This window comes from Uranotaenia lowii, chromosome 1 (assembly GCF_029784155.1).
Source record: "Uranotaenia lowii strain MFRU-FL chromosome 1, ASM2978415v1, whole genome shotgun sequence".
Taxonomy (NCBI): Eukaryota; Metazoa; Arthropoda; class Insecta; order Diptera; family Culicidae; genus Uranotaenia; species Uranotaenia lowii.
The window spans coordinates 106,911,124-106,937,242 of NC_073691.1; the positions used below are offsets into that span (position 1 = coordinate 106,911,124).

Genomic DNA, 26,119 nt, shown 5'->3' on the forward strand with positions numbered 1-26,119 from the left:
ATCCACTGAATGGACCGGTGACTAAGACCATATATCCAGCGTTTTCATACATGTTTTAACTCTGAGCATTTTTTTTATTGACATTCTTCCGTCTATTTTAGCCGTCATTCTTGACAACTGTTACCATCAGGCGGTAAGCTGTTAATATTGATGAACTCCCCTGAACAACGCCTCAGGGTCGGCTTAAGCTCGAACGATAAAGCTAGCCAAGAAAACACATTGCTCACTATTAAACCTCCCACGTTTATTGATTTGTGTACACTCGTTGTTAGACCCACCACTTAGCTATCTCCTACCTCTTGTTCTGCTGCACTTTTGGGGGAAACCTTCCGTCGTTCTGATGATCAGCCGTGGGCACGATGGTTGGATGGCGACGACACCCACACCGGATTTGGACGGAGAGGAATCTCGATGCTTTGATTCAGCACAAACTTGCAGTAGTTGCGCAAAAGGTGGGCGATAGGCTAGGCGAACCTTCAATACGGTTGGCCGACGTACCAATGACGACGACGATTATGACTCGGCGATGGTGATGACCTTGGAACTTCTCCCTGCGTCGGTTGCAGTTTACAGGCTCGTTGCAGTGGTAACCGAGCAACTTCGCTGGTTGAATTGGTTGACCCACTCGCAATGGCGGTCTCGTGCTTTGGCTACACACTCTGGCGGACTACCGAAGGTGGACAATGGTTTGGTAAGTCCAAGACGATTGAGGAACCGGAGTGTCCGCGTGTAGGTTCCAACCACACCCTGGGGTACGCTGTAGCGTGGTGGCCGTCCAAATGCGAGTGAGAATAGGTAAACTAAAGGGGCCCTGGAATTCAGGATAGGGGGGTTTTAACTCACGGCGATACTTTAAGTTCAATGTTGCTACGGGGAGTGGGATGAAGATTACCTGGAAATCCCTGGGAATCTTTGGCACTTCCGGATTTCACAAACTTCACCACTGGGCACAGATTTTGTTTTGCGGCGCGCTTTTTTGTGCTGTCGCCTTAGGCTTTCAGTGATGAAATGGCCGATCACTGACCCCGTAGCTGCCCTGTTCTTTCGCCTCCCCATCCTGTGCCACATTTCGCCTCGCCTCACAACTTCGCTTCGCTTCGCCTCACATCTTCGCTTCGCCTCGCCTTACATTTTCGCCTCTTCTCTTCGCCGCGCCTTTTCGCCTCGCCTTCTCGCTCTCGTTAAACGCTGCCATCTGGTGGTGGGGATGTCGTACTCGGCCCTCGAGGTTGACGCGTAGAGGTTTTGGGTTGGGTGAACGTAGGGTGATTTTTCGCTACGCAACGCACTTTCTCGGCACATTTAAACTTCCGCGGACAAAATATCAACGATATTGACAGAGAACCTACCCGTTGGTACACTCTCCCCTCGCTCGGGTTAAAAAAAAATGCTAGCAAGCTACACATTTTTTTTAAAGACATAAAATACGGTACCAGACACATGACTGCTGAACCAGAATATCCCAAAAAGCATTGTTTAACACTGTTAAACGCTCTGTGAAACGACCAACCCTGTTCCCCCTGCTCAATATCCAGGAGATCTGGACCCCTGGTGAGAATGATTAGCAATTCATTAGAGTGTATAGTGAGTCGGGGTCATAAGGCATCAACGTTGATAAATCAACTCCGCGCTGTTTAGAGGTTAAACCTTTACTGACCATCAACGTCTTCGACTCCGGTCTCCAGCGATCCCACTACTCTAGGTTACTGACCAACATTGTTGAAAAACGAGTGAAAAGTTTATTTTTTTAATGATTAATAAAAAATTGAATCTTATATTTACTAAATTAAAAAACAAAAAATCCACACCAAGTAATTTTAACTTAATTATTACGATACAAATTTCTAAATAACTTATTCTAAACAAAGACGCCTTTATTATTCCGGAAAATATTTACATTATTTACAGTTTTAATCATTTTTTTTCTTGGTGTAAGTGTTCATTGAAATATTTCCTCAGTCGGAACTGATCTAGATAAGTGACTAAAATTTATTGATAAATGACTTTCTTTTGGTGAGCGTGTGATGGAACTGTCAAAATGAAAATGGGAATAAGAATCCGAAAAGAAGACATGCTAATGTTTAGCGAATTCAACGTGGTAAGTACTACATCAAATATTTTTCCGTAATTCTTCCTAATCATTTACGTTTCAGGGCATTATGTTGTATCCATTTTGGAGACGATCGTCGTTTGAAGTAAGGGCCCGGATCATTGAAATGTTGTGGCCCTTCAAACGTACGCAACGAGGGAGAAAAGGGAAAATACTTGACCAGACTTTCTATCGGAAGGTAAGTGATAGTGATCCTATGTGGTTTATCTATAGGTGGGGACAAGACTGCCCTTGCACGAGTGTGAGAATCAGTTTTTTCAATGTTTTGATTGCTACGTCACAAACGTTCATTAGCGTCTCGACGTTGAAGTTGCCGTTCATCGACGACATGCAACGTTTCATGTTATTCGAAAAATCACAATCAAAGCACCCTTTTATTTACGCTTTTTCTTCCTGACGCCTAGTACGGCAACGCTATGAGCTCTAAATAATAAACAACTTTATTTGCGTCCCCAAACATTCCTCCTTATATGTTTCTAAGGCTACATCTGGACGCCTAATACTTGACTCTGTGATGGCGTCGCGTTACGTCACAATCATTCATAAACATCTGTACGGATACAACAAACTAATACTAAAGCTTTGGTTGTCCCCACCTATAGATAAACCACATAGATAGTGATCCAGTGTGTGTGTATTTTATTGCATCTGCTCAGGATAATAATACGAGCAAAGGAATTCCCGCACTGAACCGAATTGGGCGATTAAATTTATAGTGTCATTTTAATAAATCTTATTATTCACAGTCAAATTTTAGCTACTAAATTACCCTTTCAAAAATATAAGAAAATCCAATAAATTATATCTGGCTCACTCACTTGGTGAAATGTATAGGACAATCCAATAATTATTAAACTAAATAGGGTTATAAAATTTAAAGGGTCAATCTGATAAATCTTATCATTCAGTGTGTGATAGAAGTTAACGATAAATCCATTACGAAATATAGACAAATCCAATGAATATCAAAAGCTGTTATACCTAGGAAAACATATATAAAATTCTAATACATTTCATCATTCTGAAGTTAGTACACATGCTGGCGTGCCTGAGTCGTGATCCGTATCAATCTCTGTTAATTTGTTTGGGAAACATAATCCTAGAAGAACGATTGTTTGTGTTTTAGCCAGTGGTAATTTTTCGCCGGAGGATTTTACCAGTTGAGTGGCAGCAAAAATAACTTAAATTTCATCGCTGTGATATAAGCCAATCATTTATAAGCGTAAGTTAGAAAAGTGGAATGGCTGAACTTCTTGGTGTTAATATTTTCATATTTATTCTAACAGGTAAAACACGGGTCTTAAAATGAGGGACAGCAGCGAAGGAAAACAGATCCGGACTTCAGCGAGAACGTGCACGGTTCCATTCTTCGCCATGCATAGGTAGTTCATTTTTTAAAACATAATTCGTTTGAAACTTAATGCGGATTTTTTTTCCAGGAAACTCCAATCCACCAGAACAACAGCACCCAATCCGCTGAATCTGGATTCATGTACCAGCCAGGATCAACATGGATCAGGCATGAAACTGTGTCCCACCATCCATGAAAAGTGTTTGAAGTGCAGTGCAGTGTTACTTTTCAAATATCTTGATTTTTTAATAAATGTTTAAATAAAATAATTTTGGTTAAATTTGTTTATTTGAATAAATAAGATGAGAAATAGAAATTAAATTCCAGGTATATTTGATTTCAATGATGGAACCATTCATTACACTAGTTTTAATAATAAATCGTAATAATTCTGCTCTCTATTAACATTCATTGAAAATTCTGATAAAATAAATCATTTTTCTTCTGATAAAAAGTATTGGATTTTCTTTTAGTGCGAAAACACTAAAATTCCTAATAAACCTTATAGCCGGATTTTGTTCAGTGCGTAAGCTCCACAGCAAAACTCTTCCGGCGAAATGCATACAAGATGCACACTAAAACCCTCATCTTGCATGCAAGTTCGCTAGGTGTACATTCACTGTGGGCCTAGGGTGGTTCATTTTATTGATTTTTTATTATTATTTTTTTTTTTAATTTTGATTTGTTGACTAGCACATTATTATGATTTTGGATTTTTCTTTTAATTTCACCTGCAGGTTTTTTTTTTCCGCGGAATCTTGACGTTACGGCGACAGAAGGACGAATTCTTTTCTCATCCTAGTTGGTTCGAAGGACACGATCAGGCCGCTTTATTTCGGAAATTTCAAGTAAGTTTTTTTTTTAACAAATTTCCTAGCATTTTCAGCAGCTTGCAAAATGTTGGTGCAGATTAAAGCACATAATTTGAAAACTTTAAAATAAATCGGCTATTTATCCCGAGATATTTTAAAAAAAGTTTGGGTTCTGCCGTATTTTGTTTTAAATATTTAATACTTAAAAATTTATATATATATTTTTTTTAATTTAATTTTAAATTGGATCGTTTTTAGAGCTGTTTTATGCTCGAAGATCTGCAGCTGAAAAAATTCCGAGAGGTCTACCTTGCAAATCTGAGACTTCGTAAGAGCTTGTTCCCTTTTTTGCTATAACTATACAGGGAGTATACACCGGACCTAGCTTCGCGTTGTAATTATTGCTAGCCGAAGATTGTTTAAAGGTTCGCTTAAAAATGCGTTGACCAACATGAAAAACAGGTGCATATGTTTTGTGTCGCAAATCGTATCTACGTTTAGTTTCTTCGTGACTTTTCTGAAGATTTTCCATCACTGTTTCAAATACTTTCTGATTAATATTATTAAATTGTTCCATTCTTTCCTCCTCCGATCGCTCTTCGTTGTTTTCCAGTTCGTGTTCTAACCCGCGCGTGATAATCTCGCTTCCAAACAGTATTCGATGCGGCGTAAATTTAGTAGTCGAGTGAACGGTGTTATTAAGTACGTGTTCAATCTCGGAGATGCGACTGTCCCACAGCCGTTGGTCTTGTCGAACGTAAGAGCGGATCATCGCGTTAATTGTCCGATTAACACGTTCGACAGGATTAGCCTGACTCCTATGACGTGAATTCGCCCAATGTTGCACTTCATATTTTTGAAGCAACGCTTGAAATTCTTTCGAGAGAAACGTTGAAGCGTTGTCAGAGATCAATATTTGCGGTACCGATAATTTCCTGAACCACTGGTCTTCCAAAATGGTGCATAGACTACTAGACGAGATCTTCTTCACAGGAACAAGCAAGCTGTACTTCGAAAATACGTCTAAGACGACTAGCAAATGAGCGTTACCTTGCTTGCTCCTGGGAAGAGACTGTATGTAGTCTATGCACACAATTTGGAAGGGCCTGGTTGCAACTCGTTGCTTTCCCATCTCTGGAGTCGTAGGATGTGTGGTATGTTTGGTTTCCTTGCATGAATCGCAACAAGCAATGTGTTTTTTTAATTCAGCTGCCATTCGAGGCCAATAATACCTACGCTTGAGGGATTCAATACATTTATCATACCCAATATGTAGTTGAAGATCGTGTTCTTGTTGCATTACTTTGAGGCGCCTTGATTTCGGGACGCACTCTTTCCACTCGAAAGTGTAGTCAAGTACGTCGGATTTGGAAGATACAAGTTTGTACAATTTTCCGTTGAGAATGCGAAAGTCAATATATTGTTCCGGATCGTTTTGGGTGGCTTCAAATAGCTTTTGATACCAGAGGTCCTCAGTTAGTGGCTCCAGAGACTCGATAGAACGAGAGAGGGCATCTGGAACTATGTTCTCCTTTCCCTTCCTGTGTTTGACTTCCATATCATATTGCTGGAGTGTTATACTCCAGCGACTAAGACGAGAAGAAGATTTCCATTTTGCGCGCATAATAAACGTGAGGGCTGAGGAGTCGGTGACTAGGGTGAAGTGGGTTCCTTCGATGTAGCATCGAAACTTTTCTATACATCTTAGGGCTGCAAGACCCTCTTTCTCTGCCGCATGGTAGTTTAATTCCGCGCCTTTCAGTTTTTCGGAATGGAATGCTATAACCCTCTCCCCCCCTTCTTGAATCTGCGTGAGCACACCAGCGATTGCAGTATCGCTCGCATCAGTTTGGACGCAAAACGGTTTGTCAAAATCAGGATTGGCCATCACAGGAGCTGTCACGAGCCTCTCCTTGATAGCCCGGAATGACCCTTCTGCTGCGTTGTTCCACTGCACCCTCTTCGGCTTGTTTTTCAACAAGTCGGTGAGGGGTGCAGTGAGTTCGCTAAAGTTAGAGATAAATCTGCGGTAGTAGTTCGCCATACCGAGAAATCTGCGTAAGGATCTGACCGAATTGGGGGCCTGATATCCCAAAATCGCTTGGATACGATCGGGGTTAGGCCGTAGTCCGTCCCGGGACAAAATGTAGCCCAAGTACGGCAGTTCATGACAGCAAAAGTTTGATTTTTGAAGGTTAATATATAGATTTGCGTCCCGCAATCGTCTGGCAAGCTCACGCAATTTGTCGAGGTGATCTTCGAAAGAATTACTGACTACCACTATGTCATCCAGATAAACGAAGATGAAGGGTTCTAGAACCCCGTGACCTAACACTCGGTCCATTACCTTACTTAAGGTCGCGGGACTGTTGACCAAGCCAAAAGCAAGGCGCTGAAATTGGAAAAGACCTCGTCCGGGAACTGAAAATGCTGTGAACTTTCGTGAATCTGGATGCATAGGGATTTGCAGAAACGCCTGAGATAAATCTATGGTCGATAAGTATTTGAATTTTCCTAAATGGCTCAAAATACGGTTCTGGTGGGGGAGAGGGTAAGCGTCGCGCTTGGTTCGTTCGTTCAGTTTCCTTGCGTCAAGGCAAACCCTTACTTCGTCGCTGTCCCGTTTCTTGACCGGTACGATAGGCAGAGACCAATCCGACTCGGACGGCTCTATAATACCTTCTTCCAGCATTTTGTCTATCGCTCCATGTATCTTCCGCTGGATTTCCGGACTCCAGGGGTACGGGTTCTTTCTGACGGGCTCGGCGTGAGCAAACTCCTCCTTCAATTCAATCCGATGCTCTAACAAGCTGGTTTTTCCAAATTTTCCTGGACCAGCTACTAAAAACATCTGTTTTATTTCTTCTAATTGTATTCTTTGCTCTGAACTAATTTCTTCTTTTTCTTCTTCTAGGTCAGGATCAAAGCTAGCATCAACGGATTCTACGGCCTCTTGGATAGTTGGCCGAATACCAAACTTGATCCAAAAATCATAGCCGAGGATGCACCGACGGCTTAATTCTGGAGCCACGAGTACGGACAGCACCCGGGTGGTTCCATTAAACGTGATTGGAATATCGACTGACCCAAGAACTTCAAGATGATCTCCCCCTGCTGTGGAAAGATGTATATTGGTAGGTTGAAGATTTAATTTTAATGATTTTATGATTTTTCTAGCTCCTATTCCAAGTACCGTCTTTGCTGCTCCGCTATCGAGCAGACCCACGACCGGAATTCCCATCAACTTAATCTTCGCGAAGGGACGAGAATCATTGTTAAGATTAACGAGCATCGTGGCAATCTCGATATTCTTATCAATGGTTTCATCCACGCGTGCGTAGCCAAGTTGATTGAGAATTTCTGCCGAAGGATCTGTCGATATGATTTGAGGTCTGATAGAATTTTCCGTTGACCTGTCCCGCCTCATTGGACAGTCTTCTTTAAGTTTTTTTGGAAACAGTAAGGACATTCGGTGGAAAGAAATCCTGGAAACCCACAAAGCGTGCAGAAACAGTTCCTATCCCTCCGGCACTCAGGGAATCCGTGCCCTTCCTCGTGACAGTTAAAACACACACCACGCCGTGGCGGAATGTATGCTTTAATGATCCGTTGCAGGGCACTGGTTCCACTAGGACCCGGAGTAGGCTCTGCTTGAGTTGTCTGATGGCTCGATTTAAACCTCCTATCTTTTTCCGTCTCTTCCCTTTTTCTATCCTCCTTTTCAAACGCTTTGCCCGAGCTTTTTTGGAAATTTTTGTTTCCTTCAGCTCTGGGTTGCTGGGTTCTGACACGGTTTTGACCAGAATTAGGCCATCGGTTTTCCCGATGTGATTCATTAAATCGGTTTGAATAAACTTCTTCTATCGGTGCTGATCTTCCTAACACTCTGTTATCTTTCCTACTATACATTTGCCAATTTATCGCATCAAAACGTTTACCAAACTCTTTCATTTTAGAAATTGTTGACACATTCGCGGCGAGCATGGCAATGCGGCAGTCTTCGCGTGTATTCCGGAACAAAAGATCAAACCTACGCCTTTCATCCCAAGGACTGGACAAGTTGCGGAAAATTTTTGCCATATCCAGGTAGAAATCCTGGAACTTTTCCCTGGGTCCCTGTCGCCGATTGGTAGCCTGACGTTCATAGACATAGTCCATATCCACCGGTAAGAATTCTTATTTTAATTCTTCAACTAACTGTCCCCATGAATGAATTTCTCCGCTAACTTCCATGTACCAAGACCTAGCCTTCTCCGTGAATAAATGATGTGCATACTGCAGTAGCTCCGTCTGTGAAAATCCTTCCGAGCGAGCAATGAATTCGGCTTCTTTCACAAACTCGTTGAGCTTTCGTCCGTTATCCATGCCGTCGTATTTTATTGACCATTTATGCACAGGAAGTCGGCTAGGTTTTGGAACATTTTCCCTGGAATTGGTGGCCGATGAAACTCTCTTCTCATCCTGTTCCTTTGACCTAAAACTCCCTAAAGAACTGTTACGTTCTTTAATCCAGGCCAAGAAGTCCTTTGGTTTTCCTTCTTCTGTTTTGTGTTGTTCCTTTCCTTCATTCAACGTACTATTAGTGACTTTATTCGACTCCTTCTTTTTGTTTTTCTTGGTGGTTAACTTCGCCTCCAAAGCTTGGACTCGATGCATTAACGCGTTCATAGCCAACATCAGTTGCTTGCATTCGGCTGCTACGTTTTCGTCCTCATCCTCGTCGGAATCTTCTTCTTCCTGATCCTCATTATGTTCCTGTTCTTCGACCTCTTCATTTGCCTCCGCTTCTGGAGGATCATTCACTTGAACAATTTCAAAAGCATTACTGGTTCCACTTTCTATATTTTCACGAACTCTATTAATACTACCATTAATTAACTCCACTTCTGCACTCCTCACTTCTGGATGAGGTGAAGCTAGCGAAAAGAACACACTGATTAGTTTAAGGCATTCGCCGGCTATCAAGGCTATAGCCTCCAAATCCTTTTCCTCAGTGGTTTGACTTTTCAATCTCTCCATTCGGAAAAGGACATGAAGGATTCTAGTCTTGAAGCTCTGCTCAGGTGCTTTTTTCGCTCGCCCACCCCCCAAGAAGCTGGAAATTGAATGTAATTTATCCGAGCACACCTGTATTTCGTCTTCGACTGATTCACTGATAAAAGCATACACGACATTTAAACGACTTTTTTCCTTTTTCAGGTCCACGCGTACACACTAAGATTGCATTTATCCCGCTCGGGACTATGATTTTCCATATCACAGGAAAACTGCTCAATTCAAACGAAGTTCGAACGGGAACTCGCCCGAATCTCGGGATGCTTCATCTCTCCTGAAATCTAAGACAAACTTGCTACGAGAGCACAGGAACTCAAAGTATCCCCGTGAATTCAGGACAGTGTTCTCCGAAATCATGGGAGACCCAATTCTTGTCAAATTTTCTTTCTCTTGCTTTCCTGTATAAAAAAACAACATGTTTTTTTTTCTCTCGCTTTAACCAGTGCATGGAAAAGAAAACCGCGGAACAATTTGACTCGTAATTTTTTTTTGCAGGTTTTTGTTTGTTGGTCATTCGGTACTCGTTTCTTTGGTTAGAAAATTTGATTTACAGTATCGTTTTCTCTCGGTGATTATCTGTCGTATAAGAAAAAGGTGGTGCTGGATTAGCGGTTTGTATACGCAAGCTTCGATGCCGGGTTCACCGTCGAAGCTGTTGACGTCGATGAACCAGCTACTGGCTGCTGAAGCTAAAAAAAATTTGCCACACTTTGGAGCCTGACGGAAACGAACGGACGGATAGAACCACTGGAAACAGCAGCGTAATTGTTTTGGAAGCAGGTAAATGTTTTAAATCAATTTATTACTGACGGAAGAACTGAAATGTGACCGTTTGTTTTTTGTTTCAGGTCAAAATATGTGCAAAATTACCAGATATAACCAGGATAAGCAGTGATGAACGAATTAAGTGCAATTTTATGTGAAGTGAACAGAGAAATTATAAGTTGAAAATATAAAAGTGTTTGGAAAAATGATTGTTTTATTTCCAGCTAAATAAAAAAAATATTGAAATTCCAGGTAAATCTCGCATGGAAGCCATTCCGAACCTACAGGAACACTTCAAAACTCCCTGCAAATTACAGGATGAAACTGTTTCACTCCTACAGATGCATTTGACAGTTGTTTTCCTGAGCACTTTTTCTGTCCCGAGATTTGTCCTGTAATTTCAGCTGTTGAAAATACAGGACAATATCGTTCCGACCACAGGAGAAAAGATTAAGTGTGTAGCAACCGTTCGCACTGGTTACGTGACAAACTACCGTCGAAAGGAATCTTGCGAATCAGAAGCTCATACTCAAGCTCATCTACGGTAAGGTGAGCCGGATTCATCGCTTGATACTGGGAGAGCAAGTGCGAAAACTCCATGGTGACAAATTAAAAAAACTACTGCAGGTGAAATTTAGAAATTAGATTTTAAAAAGAACAAAATACTAACTAATTAACAAGCTAATTAAAACGAATTAGTAGTATAACTAATTGTGACGAAAATTTAAAACAAATTAAAAAGAATATTAAAATTTCGACACGTACTTATGTTTTACTAATTGCACAAATAAACTGGGTTTAGTAAATAAACGACTTGATGAAACTAATCTTAAATATGTAATTGGACAAATAAACAAATTTTAAGAACGAAACCAGACGGTACCAATTACGTGAACAATATATTTCATAAATAACAAATTAAACAAATTGAGTCCAAGTGCAATTACGACCCAAATTTACTAACTTACTAACAAATTAAAATGATAACAAATTAAAATCAGAACCTAAATCAAAATTAAACATAATTTCACAACCGAATGTGCTGCCAAAATGAAAAATTAGATTGCTAAGTTACAGTAAGAGCAAACGCACCAATACGCGAGTATACGCGGCCCGGTTTTGCTCATTTCAGCGGACCGGTTTTGGGATACACACTCTTTCGCGCACCAGGCGGTAGCATTAATTATTTTTAAATTTAGTATTGCACTGAGAAAACTTTTGCAGAAAATCTCAATCTTTAATTAATACGGACCGAGTAAATTTTCGGAGTTGTCAGTTTTTTTTTTGCTAAAATTTCGATTAATGTTGGTTTTAAAGGGCCTGGGGGTTGTTGGCGGTTATTCGACGGGTTAGCTGCTATCCGTAACGTGACGTCAGATTCGACATCCTGGTTGAACATGCCGTACAGCAGCAGCAAGGCAAAGCAGCTTCGAGGGACCAGCAATTGGGTCCGGTGACGGGTGCAGCAAGAACTTTACAAGCCGGATGTTTTTACGGCACTTACGTACTTGCTACGCTCGTCATCATATTTATCGGATACCGCTTTCAAGTGGTATCCGATAGATCAACGCTTTCGGTAAAGCGTTGAGTTTTCCTACCAGTGTTTCCAATTACGTGTCACCCGTGTGCTGTAGTGATTAACAACTAATTGATCAATCCAAATCTTGCTTTCAGTTCTATTTATCTCACTGAAGGAAAGAATCTGCAACTCCCACACAAAACAACGTTGTTCAAATGCATAACGCAAATACCTTTCCCCTAACATATGCATGTATTTATCGTGTTGGTAGTCGTTAAGCAATTGATGAGAGAAGCAATTATAAATTTGCCATACTAAAAGTTCTCAATTATAAATTAGAATCTATATTTTAAATTTTTTTTAAAAATTACAAGAATAAATTGTAGGACGACTTTATTGAATAAAATAGTTTCAGATAAGAATCTGTTTTCGAGTTAAGCTTGATTTTCCTTCCAAAACGCAAGGCACGGATATTTCCTAACACATGGACCCGAAAAACAAAATTTGACAAACTAAACAATTTAACTAATATTTAACTTTATTTGTTTATTATATTTATATTAAAATCATACTTTTCCAACAAATTCAACTTCTTTTTCTATCCAATGTGCTGTCTGAAAGAGTTGCTGCTCCGAAAACTGGGTCCCATTAACTGCAAACTTATTGAGAGACCTCGTTTCGATAGCCGAATCGGTAGAGACAGTGCTGGAGTGCCACCCATATTGGCTGGTTGGGTACACAAATCCTGCACAGCGCACTGGTCTCGATTATTACTCCCAGAAAAATCCTCGAAGCTTCACTCAAGGTGGGGTTGAAGTCAACAATTCCACAATAATTTTCAAGATTCCTAGCTGATCCACCTGTGTCTGAATCCAGATACCAGAGGCAACCAGAGGAACAGATACCAGATGCCACTGCTACTGCCGATGCACCGGAACTACCCCCGGCAATTTTAAACCGTGATCGTTAAATTGCTCGCTCCAGTATTTTTTTTTTGTTGGGCCAAATATAGAATCGACGGTTCCTGAACCCATTCTAAACTGGTCCATGTTGGTTTTGCCAAAAAGGATAGCACCCCGATCAACCAGTCGCTGATATATGTTTACATTGTAGAGGTGTACGAATCTCTGAAGCACTCGAGAAACGCAAGTCGTGATACCATCGGCACAAAAGTTGTCCTTAAATAAATACGAAGAAGTTATTTTTACAGCACATTAAAGTTAATCGAATTATAAACTGTTACCTTCACTGCTATAGGAACCCCATCTAAATCGCAATTGTGTAATCGCTCCACCTGGTATAGACATGGATGAGACCGGTGCCAACTGAGACTGTGGAAGTCTTCAACTTCCATCCTGAAAAACATTACCGCTTCCGGTAGCAGAATGTTTGGTCACCGAATGATTCCTGGAAAACAAAAATCAAAACAAAAATCATTGGTCTTAGCGGAAAAAAAAGCCACCATCTGATATACGCTCCAGCAAATTTAACAGTAGCCCCGCGAGTTGCTCCACGGCTTTTTTCATGAGCCTGTCCTGGTACGGGAGGGTTTCCATCCGCCGTTTGCGGTCAACCTTGGGAGACGGACGAAGGCAAGACATGCCCGACTGTTCGAAGGTGCCGTTCGACTCATACTCATATGTAAGGATTCTTTGCTGCACTTGTTGCCGGTAACTCTTGGTGCACTGGAGCACTGAATGAGCTAGCGGATTCTTTAATAATGCAGTGCTTGGTGGTCGTGCTGTTGAGGTGATGAGGAATGTTTCTCTATTTCTTTCTAGACGATGAGCTGCTGTCGTCGTTCTCCACCGATGCACCTCGGAAGCGGGGGAAGTTTGGGCTGGTCCAGCTTGGCCGGTAGTGTAGCGTTGTTGTTTTCGAAGCACGACGACTAAAAATTAAAATGGTACAATTATGGTCCGTGACAAACTGAACTGAATCGGAATGTAACAAACTCTACACGCTAAACGTAGTTTGTTTATACTCAGCATAAAACGGTAGAATTTTTTCAGTGCATGTTTGCTCTCGCCCCTTTCTTGTGAGCAAATTTGGTGATTTTGTCGGTCCCGACGGCAACGGCCCTATTTTACTCACCATCATACTAACCCCCGGTGCGGTATCAAAGTGATTAAACTCGTGAGCATTTTCACTTTGCTCGCGATTGCTGCGGATGCCCTAAGAGTAATAAAGTTCTCTTTGGTTTTGGTTTTGGTTTTACTCCCACCCCCCACCAAAAGAAAAATTTTCCGGTTTGGCGTGAAAATTTAAATTCCGACTGAAACTAAATTAAATTGTTTTTCATATGTTGGTTGCTTGATCGATTCTCGTTAGATGTCCAAGACCCCTAGAAGTTAAACAAGTACCCCAAGAAATAATCGTGTAATCAAAGAGCGTAGTGTGTTAAATCAAATTTCGTTGGGCTTCTGGGCGTTTTCCCAGAGACTCACGCAGAATGGCGTTTGTGAGTTATGTCTACCGAGCAACTTAAATCGTTTTGAGCAATTTTAGTTGGGCGCCAAGTGTTACCATCAGGCGGTAAGCTGTTAATATTGATGAACTCCCCTGAACAACGCCTCAGGGTCGGCTTAAGCTCGAACGATAAAGCTAGCCAAGAAAACACATTGCTCACTATTAAACCTCCCACGTTTATTGATTTGTGTACACTCGTTGTTAGACCCACCACTTAGCTATCTCCTACCTCTTGTTCTGCTGCACTTTTGGGGGAAACCTTCCGTCGTTCTGATGATCAGCCGTGGGCACGATGGTTGGATGGCGACGACACCCACACCGGATTTGGACGGAGAGGAATCTCGATGCTTTGATTCAGCACAAACTTGCAGTAGTTGCGCAAAAGGTGGGCGATAGGCTAGGCGAACCTTCAATACGGTTGGCCGACGTACCAATGACGACGACGATTATGACTCGGCGATGGTGATGACCTTGGAACTTCTCCCTGCGTCGGTTGCAGTTTACAGGCTCGTTGCAGTGGTAACCGAGCAACTTCGCTGGTTGAATTGGTTGACCCACTCGCAATGGCGGTCTCGTGCTTTGGCTACACACTCTGGCGGACTACCGAAGGTGGACAATGGTTTGGTAAGTCCAAGACGATTGAGGAACCGGAGTGTCCGCGTGTAGGTTCCAACCACACCCTGGGGTACGCTGTAGCGTGGTGGCCGTCCAAATGCGAGTGAGAATAGGTAAACTAAAGGGGCCCTGGAATTCAGGATAGGGGGGTTTTAACTCACGGCGATACTTTAAGTTCAATGTTGCTACGGGGAGTGGGATGAAGATTACCTGGAAATCCCTGGGAATCTTTGGCACTTCCGGATTTCACAAACTTCACCACTGGGCACAGATTTTGTTTTGCGGCGCGCTTTTTTGTGCTGTCGCCTTAGGCTTTCAGTGATGAAATGGCCGATCACTGACCCCGTAGCTGCCCTGTTCTTTCGCCTCCCCATCCTGTGCCACATTTCGCCTCGCCTCACAACTTCGCTTCGCTTCGCCTCACATCTTCGCTTCGCCTCGCCTTACATTTTCGCCTCTTCTCTTCGCCGCGCCTTTTCGCCTCGCCTTCTCGCTCTCGTTAAACGCTGCCATCTGGTGGTGGGGATGTCGTACTCGGCCCTCGAGGTTGACGCGTAGAGGTTTTGGGTTGGGTGAACGTAGGGTGATTTTTCGCTACGCAACGCACTTTCTCGGCACATTTAAACTTCCGCGGACAAAATATCAACGATATTGACAGAGAACCTACCCGTTGGTACACAACAGAATCGATGTTCACAAAATCGATCAAGCCAAACATACAGGGTTGTTCATACGAATTTGGAATACTGCTAACATGAGTCTAAATAAACTGATTTCAATCAAACTTATATTCACCTATCTATTTACAATATTCTCTACATTCGCCTCCACCTGTACTCTTACTTGTCAACTTCAAATATTATATTGCCAATTATACCATAAGCTGATGCATATACACGGAGAAAAAAGACGACAGTTGTTCCAATTATTTCAGCTTGTTATACCAATAGTCGAATTGCAGTTGATTTTTTCGCATTCAACTACTTTTATAATAGATTAAACTACAAACTTCTAATTGTCCTTACGCAATCAACTATAAATATAATGCATTCTACTGTATGATTTATTTTATGCATTCAACTATAAATACAATAGATTCAAATTCACACGGAGAAAAAAGACGACTGTTGATTCAATTTTTTCAGCTAATTATATCACTCACCAATATGTAGTTGATTTTTAAGCATTCAAATATAAATACAATAGATTGAACTGCAAACTGACGATTGATCTTACGCAAGCAACTATCAATACAATAGATTAAACTATATGATGGTATAATTGATTGTACTTAAGATATGATTCATTCTAAAACAATTGTATGATTCATTTAATTGTAAATATTATTCTATGTCTGTGTGAAATAAATTTACAGTGTATTTAAAAATTTTGCAATGATGGTTATATTTTATTTAACTTGCATCCATGAGAATTTTCTTCAAACCGCCATTTTAGTTCGTCTCGTGATGAAGAAAATTATCATTCTGTCGTGCGAGGAAAAAAAATTGCCTTTCGAAGCTACCGCAAAATGTCCGGTCGAAAAGTGGAATCTGAATATTTCCCCCTATGGTATCACCCAAATCATGCGAGTGTTCAAAACTTTGCGTCCGAATATGAAACTAGGGTAGGTACCAGATTTAAGAGTTTTTTTTTAAATTAATTTATGATGATGCATTTATGCTATTGCAGGGTGCAACATCTTCCACCTTCGCCGCCAACATATACCTGCGGTTAAAGTACCGCAATTTCAACAATGTCCGCATGCATGAATCCAAGGAGCTGAAAAAACTACACTGTATCTTCAAAGTATGGGGACGAGCAGCCGGAAATCTCATCTTATTCCATTGCAAACATTGTTTGCGAAAAGCTTATGAAAAAGGCGGCACGAGCTGAAAAAAAAAGATGAGCAAGTGTTGTGTCCCGGAGCAATTGTACCAATCAGGGTGAGCTGTGGAAGCAACATCCGATCAAGAATAAGGGCCAGCTGATCAAATCCGGGATAGCTTGCGTGTTCATCGTTCGCTGTTCTTCCTGAAATCGATCCCGGAATTGCTGCGCCAGTTGTCGCGATCTTTTCCGATAAGTGAGTACATAGTTTCTAATTTTAAGAAAGGATATTTCTAACGAGAATTTTGATAATTCAGAAACGACATGGATGCCATCCTGTCCCGCATCAGAGGACCAATGTTGCTGTTTTTCGCGGACATGTTTACCCTGATGGAAGCTGTTGAATGGATGGGACTGATCGACTGAATTGGCCATCCATCCTACTGAATTGATCTCAGTATAGGAAGATTTTCGACTGGTGACCATCAACATCATAATAGCATTCCTGTTACAGTTATGATAGTCGTTACCGCTAGTGTTTTTTCCCTCAGGTTATTATGAGAAATACAATGCTTTTACACTAATGCTAGCCTTCATTTCAGAGCCTAAATTATAGGTTCTAAACCATCCGAAATCGTACAAACTCATACAACTTTATAACTGTATAAATGAATTTGATCGAATAACAAATATCATTAATTCAATTATAATAAATGATTAAATCAAATTTAAATGTAATTGAATTAATTATTCAGGTATATTTGAATTTAATATATTTATAGTTGAAGCAATGATACGATTATAATTGAATCTATCATATTTATCGTTGAATGAGGAATGTCAATCATATACATTAGTTGAATCTATTATATTTACAGTTGGATGCACAAAATCAATCATACAGTTATACTTGAATGTATTATATTTGTAGTTAGATGCAGAAAAACATTCAGATAATCTAATATATATATATAATTGAAAGTTTGATATTTATAGTTAGCCGAGAAATAATCAGAAATATGATTGAATAAAAGTGGATTATTGTTAAGAATACTATACTTTACGGTGAGAAAAAGCATCTTAGGTCGAGATCTTTTAGACAACTATCATCTTCGCATTGGATGCTTTATGCGACAAGGATTCTGCAACCAACTTCCTGACTATCTCACTGAACATCTTCAACATGCCAGAAACAGCAGAACTAAATGTTTTATCCTGCCACACCATACAACCAGCTGTAAGAAGAGTATTCTTCTGTACGGTGCCTCCTACTGGAACAGTCTGCCAATTTCCGTGAAAGAGTCAAGTAACCTACGTAGTTTTAAGGAAGCACTGAATAGTGTACTCTAGAGATATTTGTATTTAGATTAGATCTAGGTTTTATTTTATCTCCATTCGAACATCAACTAGTGAAATCCTTATGTTACATATCCTTAACCTGAACTATAGTTTATAACTGACAGGCTCACGTACCCCTAACAATAAACATTAAACATACTTTTTTCTCCGTGTATACTTATTTAAAAAAATTACTTTTTCGTTAATTTTTTTTTAAATATTCCAATTGCTTAATTATGTGTATTTTTTATAACAAAATTGATTTTGAGCTCGTTCGAATAATATTCAACCAACAGTTTTTACCTTGATTCCAATTTTTTTTTTACTGTATACTGTTTGTGTACAGAAGACTTATCCCTCTTTTCTGTACTCCTGACTAATTTTTAATTACTATTTACTCTCAACTATTTAACATCTACTCACAACTCTTTACTCACTTCATTTTAATTTTGGCACTATATACCTTACTTTTGATTCATTACTCTTTAGTCGATGTTCTTTAATCTTTACTCTTCAATTTTACGCTAATTTTTTTCACTGTTTACTCTTCCATATTTACTATTTATTTTCCACTGTTGTCTCTTTGCTACTTTTCTCTCTACTTTTCACTCTTGAGTCTTTGTGCTCTACTATTTACTTATTACTTTCCAACCTTTCATTTTTTTTTACATTTCAGTTTTATGTTCATATATCTTTACTTTGTACTTTATTTCATTGTTCTTTACTTCTCCGTTTGTACTCTACACAGCAAATTTTTTTTTGCTGGAAACCAGCAAAATTTTGCTGGTTTTTGTCCCGCTGACTTTCCAGCAAAATTTCCAGCAATTTCAATTGCTGGAAAAAACAGCAAACGTTAATGCTGGTTTCCAGCAATTCAAATTGCTGGAAAATCAGCAATCCAGATTGCTGGAAACCAGCTGTTTCTTTCAACACAACCGGCAGTATTTAGCATGAAATTTATATTTCAATTCAAAATTACAGTTTAATATTGGCTGTGCATATAATAAGCAATAAAAACAATTATTTTCTCCCATTTTCAATAAGGGATTTATTTATTTAAAAAAAAACTTTTTTTTTACAATTTTCTAAAACCGGCTCTGGGGTGGCCGCTTTGTGTCGCAGTGTTGATCATCCGCCACCTGTAAAAATAGTTTTGATTAGTATCTTCTATGGAATATCTACCTGTACAATAAAAACTTACCCTTGACTTGATGCCTGGTTGCTAGAATATAGAAAAAAATAAAATAATTATATTAATTTAATCTAAATTCGTAAAATAGAATCTCGCCTTACTTCAGCGTACGAAACAAAAACAAACTCCAAATTGACAACTCGATTGCTGATTTTCCAGCAAACTAGATCAATTGCTGGAAAGTCCAGCAATTTGAAAACCGATTGCTGATTTTTCAGCAAAAATGACAAGCACATAACCGAATGCTGGAAAATCCAGCAGTTTGAAAATCGATTGCTGGTTTCCAGCAAAAATTTGGATTGCTGAACGTTTCCAGCAATTTTTTTTGCTGGAAATCGAGGCAAAAATTTACAGTGTATGTTCATTTCTTTTTACTACACGCAGAAAAAGAATGGGGAGTGGTTCCAACAAAACGTTTTGTTATTTTATTTTTTGTTTTAAAAGCAGATTTTTGGACAGCTTTTACAAAAATTTGGAATATAGATAAACGAAAAATATTGTTATTTTTGTACGCTCATTTTTTATTGCATTAAAATGCAATTTGGTTTATTTTAAATCCAATATGAGGTTTCTTCGATAAACGTGTAACTAAAAAACGATAACTTGAAAAAAAGAAAAAAAAAGATGAAAAACTTTCAGAATCCGAAACACAACAGCGAGAAAAGTCATCAAAAAAGTTAAGGCGAAGAAACTTATACTGAAAGCAGCTTTAAAGGTAGGTTTCATAGTTCCTAACTAGCCCGAAAACTTCTCAAAAACGGCTGGAAAAACATCTTTTTTTAGAGCATTCATTTTTTCTTCAACTTTTTTTAAATTTTTGTTCCAGATGCTTCGACCCAAAACGTGCCGTCTACCCTTTCCATCCACTGCTGCTCAACTGGATACAATCGAGCTGCTGGATTCGATCGAGTGTTATAAATCAGGTTCCCGGTTGGCATTCTTGGCGTACGTGTTGGCCGTCGGGGAACGCTTCGGCTTGTCCAGGACGAAGATACCTTCGTCCTTTTCCTGCGCATCTGGTTCTCGATGAACATCACCACCAGGAAGTCGAAGAGCAGACGGCCTTCCGACGACAGCCGTTAGGATGTTCTCCTGCCCAAAGAAGCTCGCGGTTCAGTCGCTGTGGTGCTCGTCCGTCAGCGCAATGTGTTTGGTCTAGCTCAGATCCGGGCCGTCCCTGAAGCAACTGGCTCGAGCGATCGTAAAAATTTTAATAATTGTAAGTTTTTGATAAATTCCAATAAAAACTTTTGAACATGCTATAAATCTTTTAAAAATACAATATAGAAATCCGAAAGGCAAAGTATACAGTATAAACAGACATAAATTTATTTCAAGTCAAATTAAAAAAATAAATTGATTTCAAACATCACAATCTTGTTATTTTTTAACCAGATTTGTGTTGTAATCTTTACGCTAAATTTTATTATTTTGACAAGTATGATGGATCATTTTCAAAAAGGGGGTATTTCGTTTTCAATCAAACGATAAGTTTAAATCAAATCGATGCTTTTATTCAATGTGGCCAAAAATATATTTGTGCTTTTTCCCAACCAAAAATTTTATTATTTTCGTTCGAAATCTTATTGTTTCTAAAATAAATTTTTCTGCGTGTACTTACTTTTAACTATGTATTATAGAAACTTTTCATTTAACACCTTACTCTATACTGTTTGCTCTTCAACCCTTTATCAATCTCTTCTTTTATCTTTTCACTTTTCAATCTCCATTGCATTTTAAAAACTTTCTACTCCTTACTCTTTACTCGTGACTGTTTACATTTTAATTCTGAATTCTTAATCATATTCTTTTTTTACTCTTTATACTTCACTCTTTATTCATAACTCATTACTTCTTATTCTTTTATTCTTTACATATTGATATTTGCTCGTCACCTTCTACTATCCACTTCTCACTCTTTACTATTCACTCTTGGTTCATTACTTTTAACTCTTTACGATCTACTCTTACTCTTACGTTTCACGCTTCACTCCTGCCTATTTTGTTTTGTTTACTCTTTGCTCTTTGAAATTGACTCTTCACACTCCATTATTCACTCTTTACTCTTCATTCTTTACTTTTAATCATTCACTTTTCACTCTTCACTCCTCACTGTTTAGTTTTCACTCTTTACTCACAGGTCCTAGCTATTCCCTTTTTACTATTTTTTTTAACTGTCCACCCATTATACTCTACTATTTAATCTTAACTATTTTCTTTTTACTCTTCATTTCTTTTTTTTTACTGTCTACTCTTTACTCTGTATTCTTTTTCTTCCCTCTTTACTTTTCACTCTCTTTCTTTTGTAGTTCAATCATCACTCTCTACGCTTTACTGTTTATTTTTAACTTTACAACTTTCTTATTTTACTTCCTTTATTATTCAAACTTCATTTTTCTTTACTTTTTACGCTTAGTACTTTTACTTAATCTCTCTTTATTATTTACTCTTCACTCTTTACTCTTTATTTCTCACTCTTTACTTTGCTCTTTATTTCTCACTCTCCACTCTTTGCTTTTTGCTCTTTACTCTTCATCCTGTACTCTTTTCCTTGTTCCTTTTACTTTGTTATTCTTCTCTTGTTATTCTTTACTCATTTCTCTTCACTCTTCATTCTGTTCTTTTACTCTTCATACTTCACCTACTCTCCACGCTTTACTCTTTAATCTTTGATCTTCACGTAATTCTTCATATTTTTTTTTTATCTTGCTCTATAATTTCCTCATATCATTCCTTTTTTTATTTATTTTGTTTTATAATTTATTATCTTGATCGACTTGAAAGGATCTATCGTTTAATTTTATTATATAACACATCTTCACTCACAATACTTTAATGATTATATTTTTATTTTCAACTCTTTACTCTTCAGTCCCTACTTTTCACCCTCTACTATTTATCGGTGGTCGTCGCTTTATTCGGACATGTTAACCTTAACTTTGATTTCTACCATTTTTCATTAAATTTTCACTCACATGATCCGTACCTTTAAAGCTCGCTCTATTAACTGAATCCTCATTTCCTATTCTGTTCAACATTCTTGCTTTCTCTCACTCTCTCATACATGTTTTAACTCTGAGCATTTTTTTTATTGACATTCTTCCGTCTATTTTAGCCGTCATTCTTGACAACAGAATCGATGTTCACAAAATCGATCAAGCCAAACATACAGGGTTGTTCATACGAATTTGGAATACTGCTAACATGAGTCTAAATAAACTGATTTCAATCAAACTTATATTCACCTATCTATTTACAATATTCTCTACAGGAAGTATAATCAAATAATGAGGCCCGAGATTAGAAAAGCATGAGGGAATCTGCACAACTGCTGTTTTGAATTATCAAGCGCAAGATGATATAATGAAAATAATTTTATAAGGTGCTGTTCACAAGCATTGTATTTGATTAAATAACACCAACTCAACCAATTATTAAAAATAAAATATTTTTAAATAAGATTGATTCAGTCGTTTTGCAGATTCGTTTATGTTATAGGATCCAGTTTGAGGAAAATAGTCTAGTTTTAGTGAGGTTTAATTATCTTTGATCAGATTTTTGTTGTACTTTTGAACTGTAAGACCACTTTAATTGTATATTGAATGCAATTCATCATGTATTCTTTTTAAAACCGGCCTCATAGATAGAAACAGGAGTTTCAATAGGAAACGATTAGGAGCATAGCAGGTGTAGGGAAAACCAAAGACTGCACCATTTACCAAAATGGATCCTGGTCTATACCTTTCTCTTACTAACAAATCTCCTTCCTATGATACTTGAATATAGATTCGCAGACGTACAGACGGTTTCCATAGTTGGTGATTCTAGCCTACCTTTGTTTCTGAATCTTTTAAAAGAAACTTTTGGAATAAACAGAAATATGAGGTTGCAAGATGAACCTATAGAGTATCTTACTAATATTCCTTCCCTTCTTCCTCATTGACTACTAGGACGTGGCCGGCGCCGTTATTGATCTTTTTTAAAGGGAGAGCATCAGTTTTGTGCACTGAGAATGTACTGTTAATCCCAAACACCATTCTTTTGGACTTTGTACAAAATTGATGGCCTCGATCAATCACGGAGTAGCAACCATTGGCGATGTGGAACTTGTTCTGCTTAGCCACGTCAGCGATCATGGAATTCGAAATGCATTGAATAAATTGGATATATTATTGTTGTATTTTTATAAAAAAAAATTAAAAATTCTTGTATTCTCAAAACTTTCAATGAAGCATTTCGGGTTTAATGATTTAAGGTGGATATGAGTAGTCAAACAAGCTAAGCTATATTCTTAGTGAGGTCATAAGGAATATTGATCTCTTCGGGTGGACTACGACCACTGGTGATAGAAATATTGATAGGCAGATGATCGCTTCCCTGAGGGTCTTGGATTACCTTCCACGTACAATCCAAACTCAGAGAGGAAGAAGCTAATGAAAGGTCTAAAATACTATGCTGTGATTGGGATCCATTAATTCGAGTCACTTCCCCATTGTTTAAGACAGTCATGTTGAAGTCGTCGCACAGCTCATATATCATGTTAGCACGATCATCATCACGTGAGCTACCCCAGCCCACGCCATGGGAGTTGAAGTCTCCCAGAACTAGTCGGGGTTCTGGAAGAAGTGAAATAATATTCGCCAATTGGTTCCCGCTCACGCTTGAATTTGGCGGAATATATACCGATGCGAGGCTAGGCAAAGGTCTTGGTCTTTAATTCTAGCTTGGCAAGAAACGACTTCAATACCCGGTGATGGTTGATGTGAAATACGATAGAAAGAATGGCATTTCTTGATCCCCAAAAGGACGCCACCCCCTCTTTGACCATCGCGATCCAGGCGAATAATATTGTGGCTATGGAAGTTGAAATCAATGTTTGGAGAGAGCCAAGTTTCGCATAAAGCGAACGCATCACAATTCAAATTGTGTACCAATACTTTAAAGGAGTCTAATTTTGGTAAAATACTTCTGCAGTTCCATTGCAATACCGAAACAATTTCTCTTACCTCAGTGGACGAGTTATTCATCAAAAGAAATTGCTTCTGCGATGAGGGTCATAGTACAAGCTTTCTTTTTCAAGACTTCTCTCAGAAGAGGTACAAACATATTAATCATAGTCCTCCAACCTGCTGGTACACTGAAAAAGTCCAAGATGAACGTAACAATTTCCGAAAATTTCATCTTACCATCAGATGAAAAGCTGGGCAAACTGTTCGACGATGGATCAGATGCAGTTTCTCTGGGAATTGTTGCATTCCTGTTAGCTACTGATGGTCCTGAATTCTGAAGGGAAGTCTGGGGTTTTGACTTACCAGAAAGTGGAGGGAAGTCCTTCGGGGACGGATTAAAACCCGCAGGTCTCTGAATAGGAGGGGTAGAATAACTATTTCCACTTTGAGGATTTTTTGTTTTATTAACTTTGCTGGCAGCTGATCGGGGTTGTGTGTTAGTTGTGCGTTTCCTTTTTGGAGCCTGTGAAACATTTTTTTTAACAAATGGCCCAGCTGATGTTCCTTCACATGGATCCTCCCCTTCGGATTCATACTCACTTAGAAGGCCAAACTGGTTCTCTGAGACGATTGGCAAAGACTTCATCAGCATGTCTCTATATGATTTCTTAGAGCGGGTTTTTAAAGAAGTCTTGATTTTTTCCCGGCGCGATATGTACTTCGGACACGCCGAGAGAGCATGAGATTCCTCGCCTGTGCAATACAAACACTTGCTTAATGCTTGTATTTCACACGAAGCTTCCGCATGCTTCTCCCCGCACTTAGAGCAGCGTGCCTGATTGCAACAGTAGGCGGCCGTATGATCCAACTGCTTGCAATTCTGGCAGAACATGACCGAAGGCACATAAAGTCTCACAGGTAGACGAACCTTCCCGATCGCAACGTAATCAGGAAGTGCAGTGCCGGAAAAGGTAACACGATAGGAATTCGACAGGGAAAATGTTCGTTCTTCCCCCTCGCCTGATGCTGATTTCAACTGACGCGCGTCCAGCACCTTGACCGTAGGAAGAGCAGGATCTTTGAATCGGCCAACCCCGGATTCCATTAGGTCATCGACGGTCAAACCCTCTTCGGTTACCACTCCGTCGATTTCCACGTCACGAGCGGGAACGTATACGCGGTATTCGATCGTAAATTTCGGGTCACAAGCAATGGCATTTGCTTCCTTCAGGCTACCAACAACAATGCGCATCTTGTGCGGTCTCATCGGCTGGTAGCTGATTACGGAAGGGTAAGAACGATCAAGGTCCCGGGCGATTGAAATCACATTGGGTGATTTCCCATTAGTTTTGGACCGGATGTAAACTACCCAAGGTCCCGTCGATTCAGGTTGGTAAACCCGACGGCGAGGGGCAGTTTGAGGCAACTCATTATCTTTTTCAACGGGGGAGTTTGCTTGAGGGGTTGATGCTGGCGTGGAGTTTCCAAACACAAAAGGCATTTGTGGGAAAAGGGTCTTTGGGAGAGGAGAAGGGTCATCTTCCGTGTCCGTGAGGTACATCGGGTGGTCTTGTAATGTTTCTTTGGAAACAATTTCTTCGGAAAGAATTTCCTCGGAAATATCCTCCCGTAAAGGGGGATCTTTGCCCGTCTCGCCGTCGTCATCCATCAGCCGGTGACTTTCCGAACTAATGGGCTCTGGAGGAGATGCAACCGCAATTTGAAATTAAATTAAAAAAAGAAAAAAGAAAATTTATATATAATATAAATTTCAAAAAAAAAAAATCTTATAATTTATATAGTAATAATAACGAAAGAGGAAAGCTAAAGAAGAAAACCAAATAAAAAAAATAAAATAAAAACCCAAAAACTTTTTGGGAAAAAAAATGAACCACTCTATTAATGTGGACCACTCTATCAAACCTGATGCCAACAACGTGGTCCTTTGTTTGATGGCGAATGGATGCCCAAGCCAAAGGACTGAAGCAACTGTCAAATCACATACAAACTGACCGTACAGATTTTTTGGAACCAGTACGTCAGTTCCCCTATGATTTCAATGGAATTTTGGAACCAAAACGTCAGTGCGGTACTGAAATGTCAGTTCGGAAATTTTC

The 26,119-nt window shown here is 39.4% G+C and overlaps 2 protein-coding genes across 2 annotated transcripts; one reads left to right on the forward strand and one right to left on the reverse strand.

Annotated features, from left to right (window-relative positions):
- Positions 1-2,022: 2,022 nt before the first annotated feature.
- LOC129755317 (uncharacterized) lies at positions 2,023-10,299 on the forward strand. Its single transcript, XM_055751750.1, has 6 exons — positions 2,023-2,098; positions 2,154-2,288; positions 4,199-4,309; positions 7,188-7,407; positions 9,473-10,108; positions 10,177-10,299. Exons 1-4 carry the CDS (start codon positions 2,039-2,041, stop codon positions 7,290-7,292), a joined length of 411 nt encoding a protein of 136 aa, XP_055607725.1. The 5' UTR covers positions 2,023-2,038; the 3' UTR covers positions 7,293-7,407; positions 9,473-10,108; positions 10,177-10,299.
- An 8,556-nt stretch (positions 10,300-18,855) lies between these two features.
- LOC129755326 (uncharacterized) lies at positions 18,856-19,938 on the reverse strand. Its single transcript, XM_055751761.1, has 3 exons — positions 19,155-19,938; positions 19,063-19,083; positions 18,856-19,000 (listed from the first exon to the last, which is right to left on the reverse strand). Exons 1-3 carry the CDS (start codon positions 19,416-19,418, stop codon positions 18,947-18,949), a joined length of 339 nt encoding a protein of 112 aa, XP_055607736.1. The 5' UTR covers positions 19,419-19,938; the 3' UTR covers positions 18,856-18,946.
- Positions 19,939-26,119: the final 6,181 nt, after the last annotated feature.

Coding starts and splice junctions, on each gene's coding strand:
- LOC129755317 (XM_055751750.1), top strand. CDS start 2,039: ATGAAAATGGGAATAAGAATCCGAAAAGAAGACATGCTAATGTTTAGC. Junction 2,099..2,153: donor TGTTTAGCGAATTCAACGTG/GTAAGTACTACA, acceptor TTTACGTTTCAG/GGCATTATGTTGTATCCATT. Junction 4,310..7,187: donor CTTTATTTCGGAAATTTCAA/GTAAGTTTTTTT, acceptor TTCTTCTTCTAG/GTCAGGATCAAAGCTAGCAT.
- LOC129755326 (XM_055751761.1), bottom strand. CDS start 19,418: ATGAACATACACTGTAAATTTTTGCCTCGATTTCCAGCAAAAAAAATT. Junction 19,084..19,154: donor TTTTTGTTTCGTACGCTGAA/GTAAGGCGAGAT, acceptor TCTATATTCTAG/CAACCAGGCATCAAGTCAAG. Junction 19,001..19,062: donor AACCAGGCATCAAGTCAAGG/GTAAGTTTTTAT, acceptor CTATTTTTACAG/GTGGCGGATGATCAACACTG.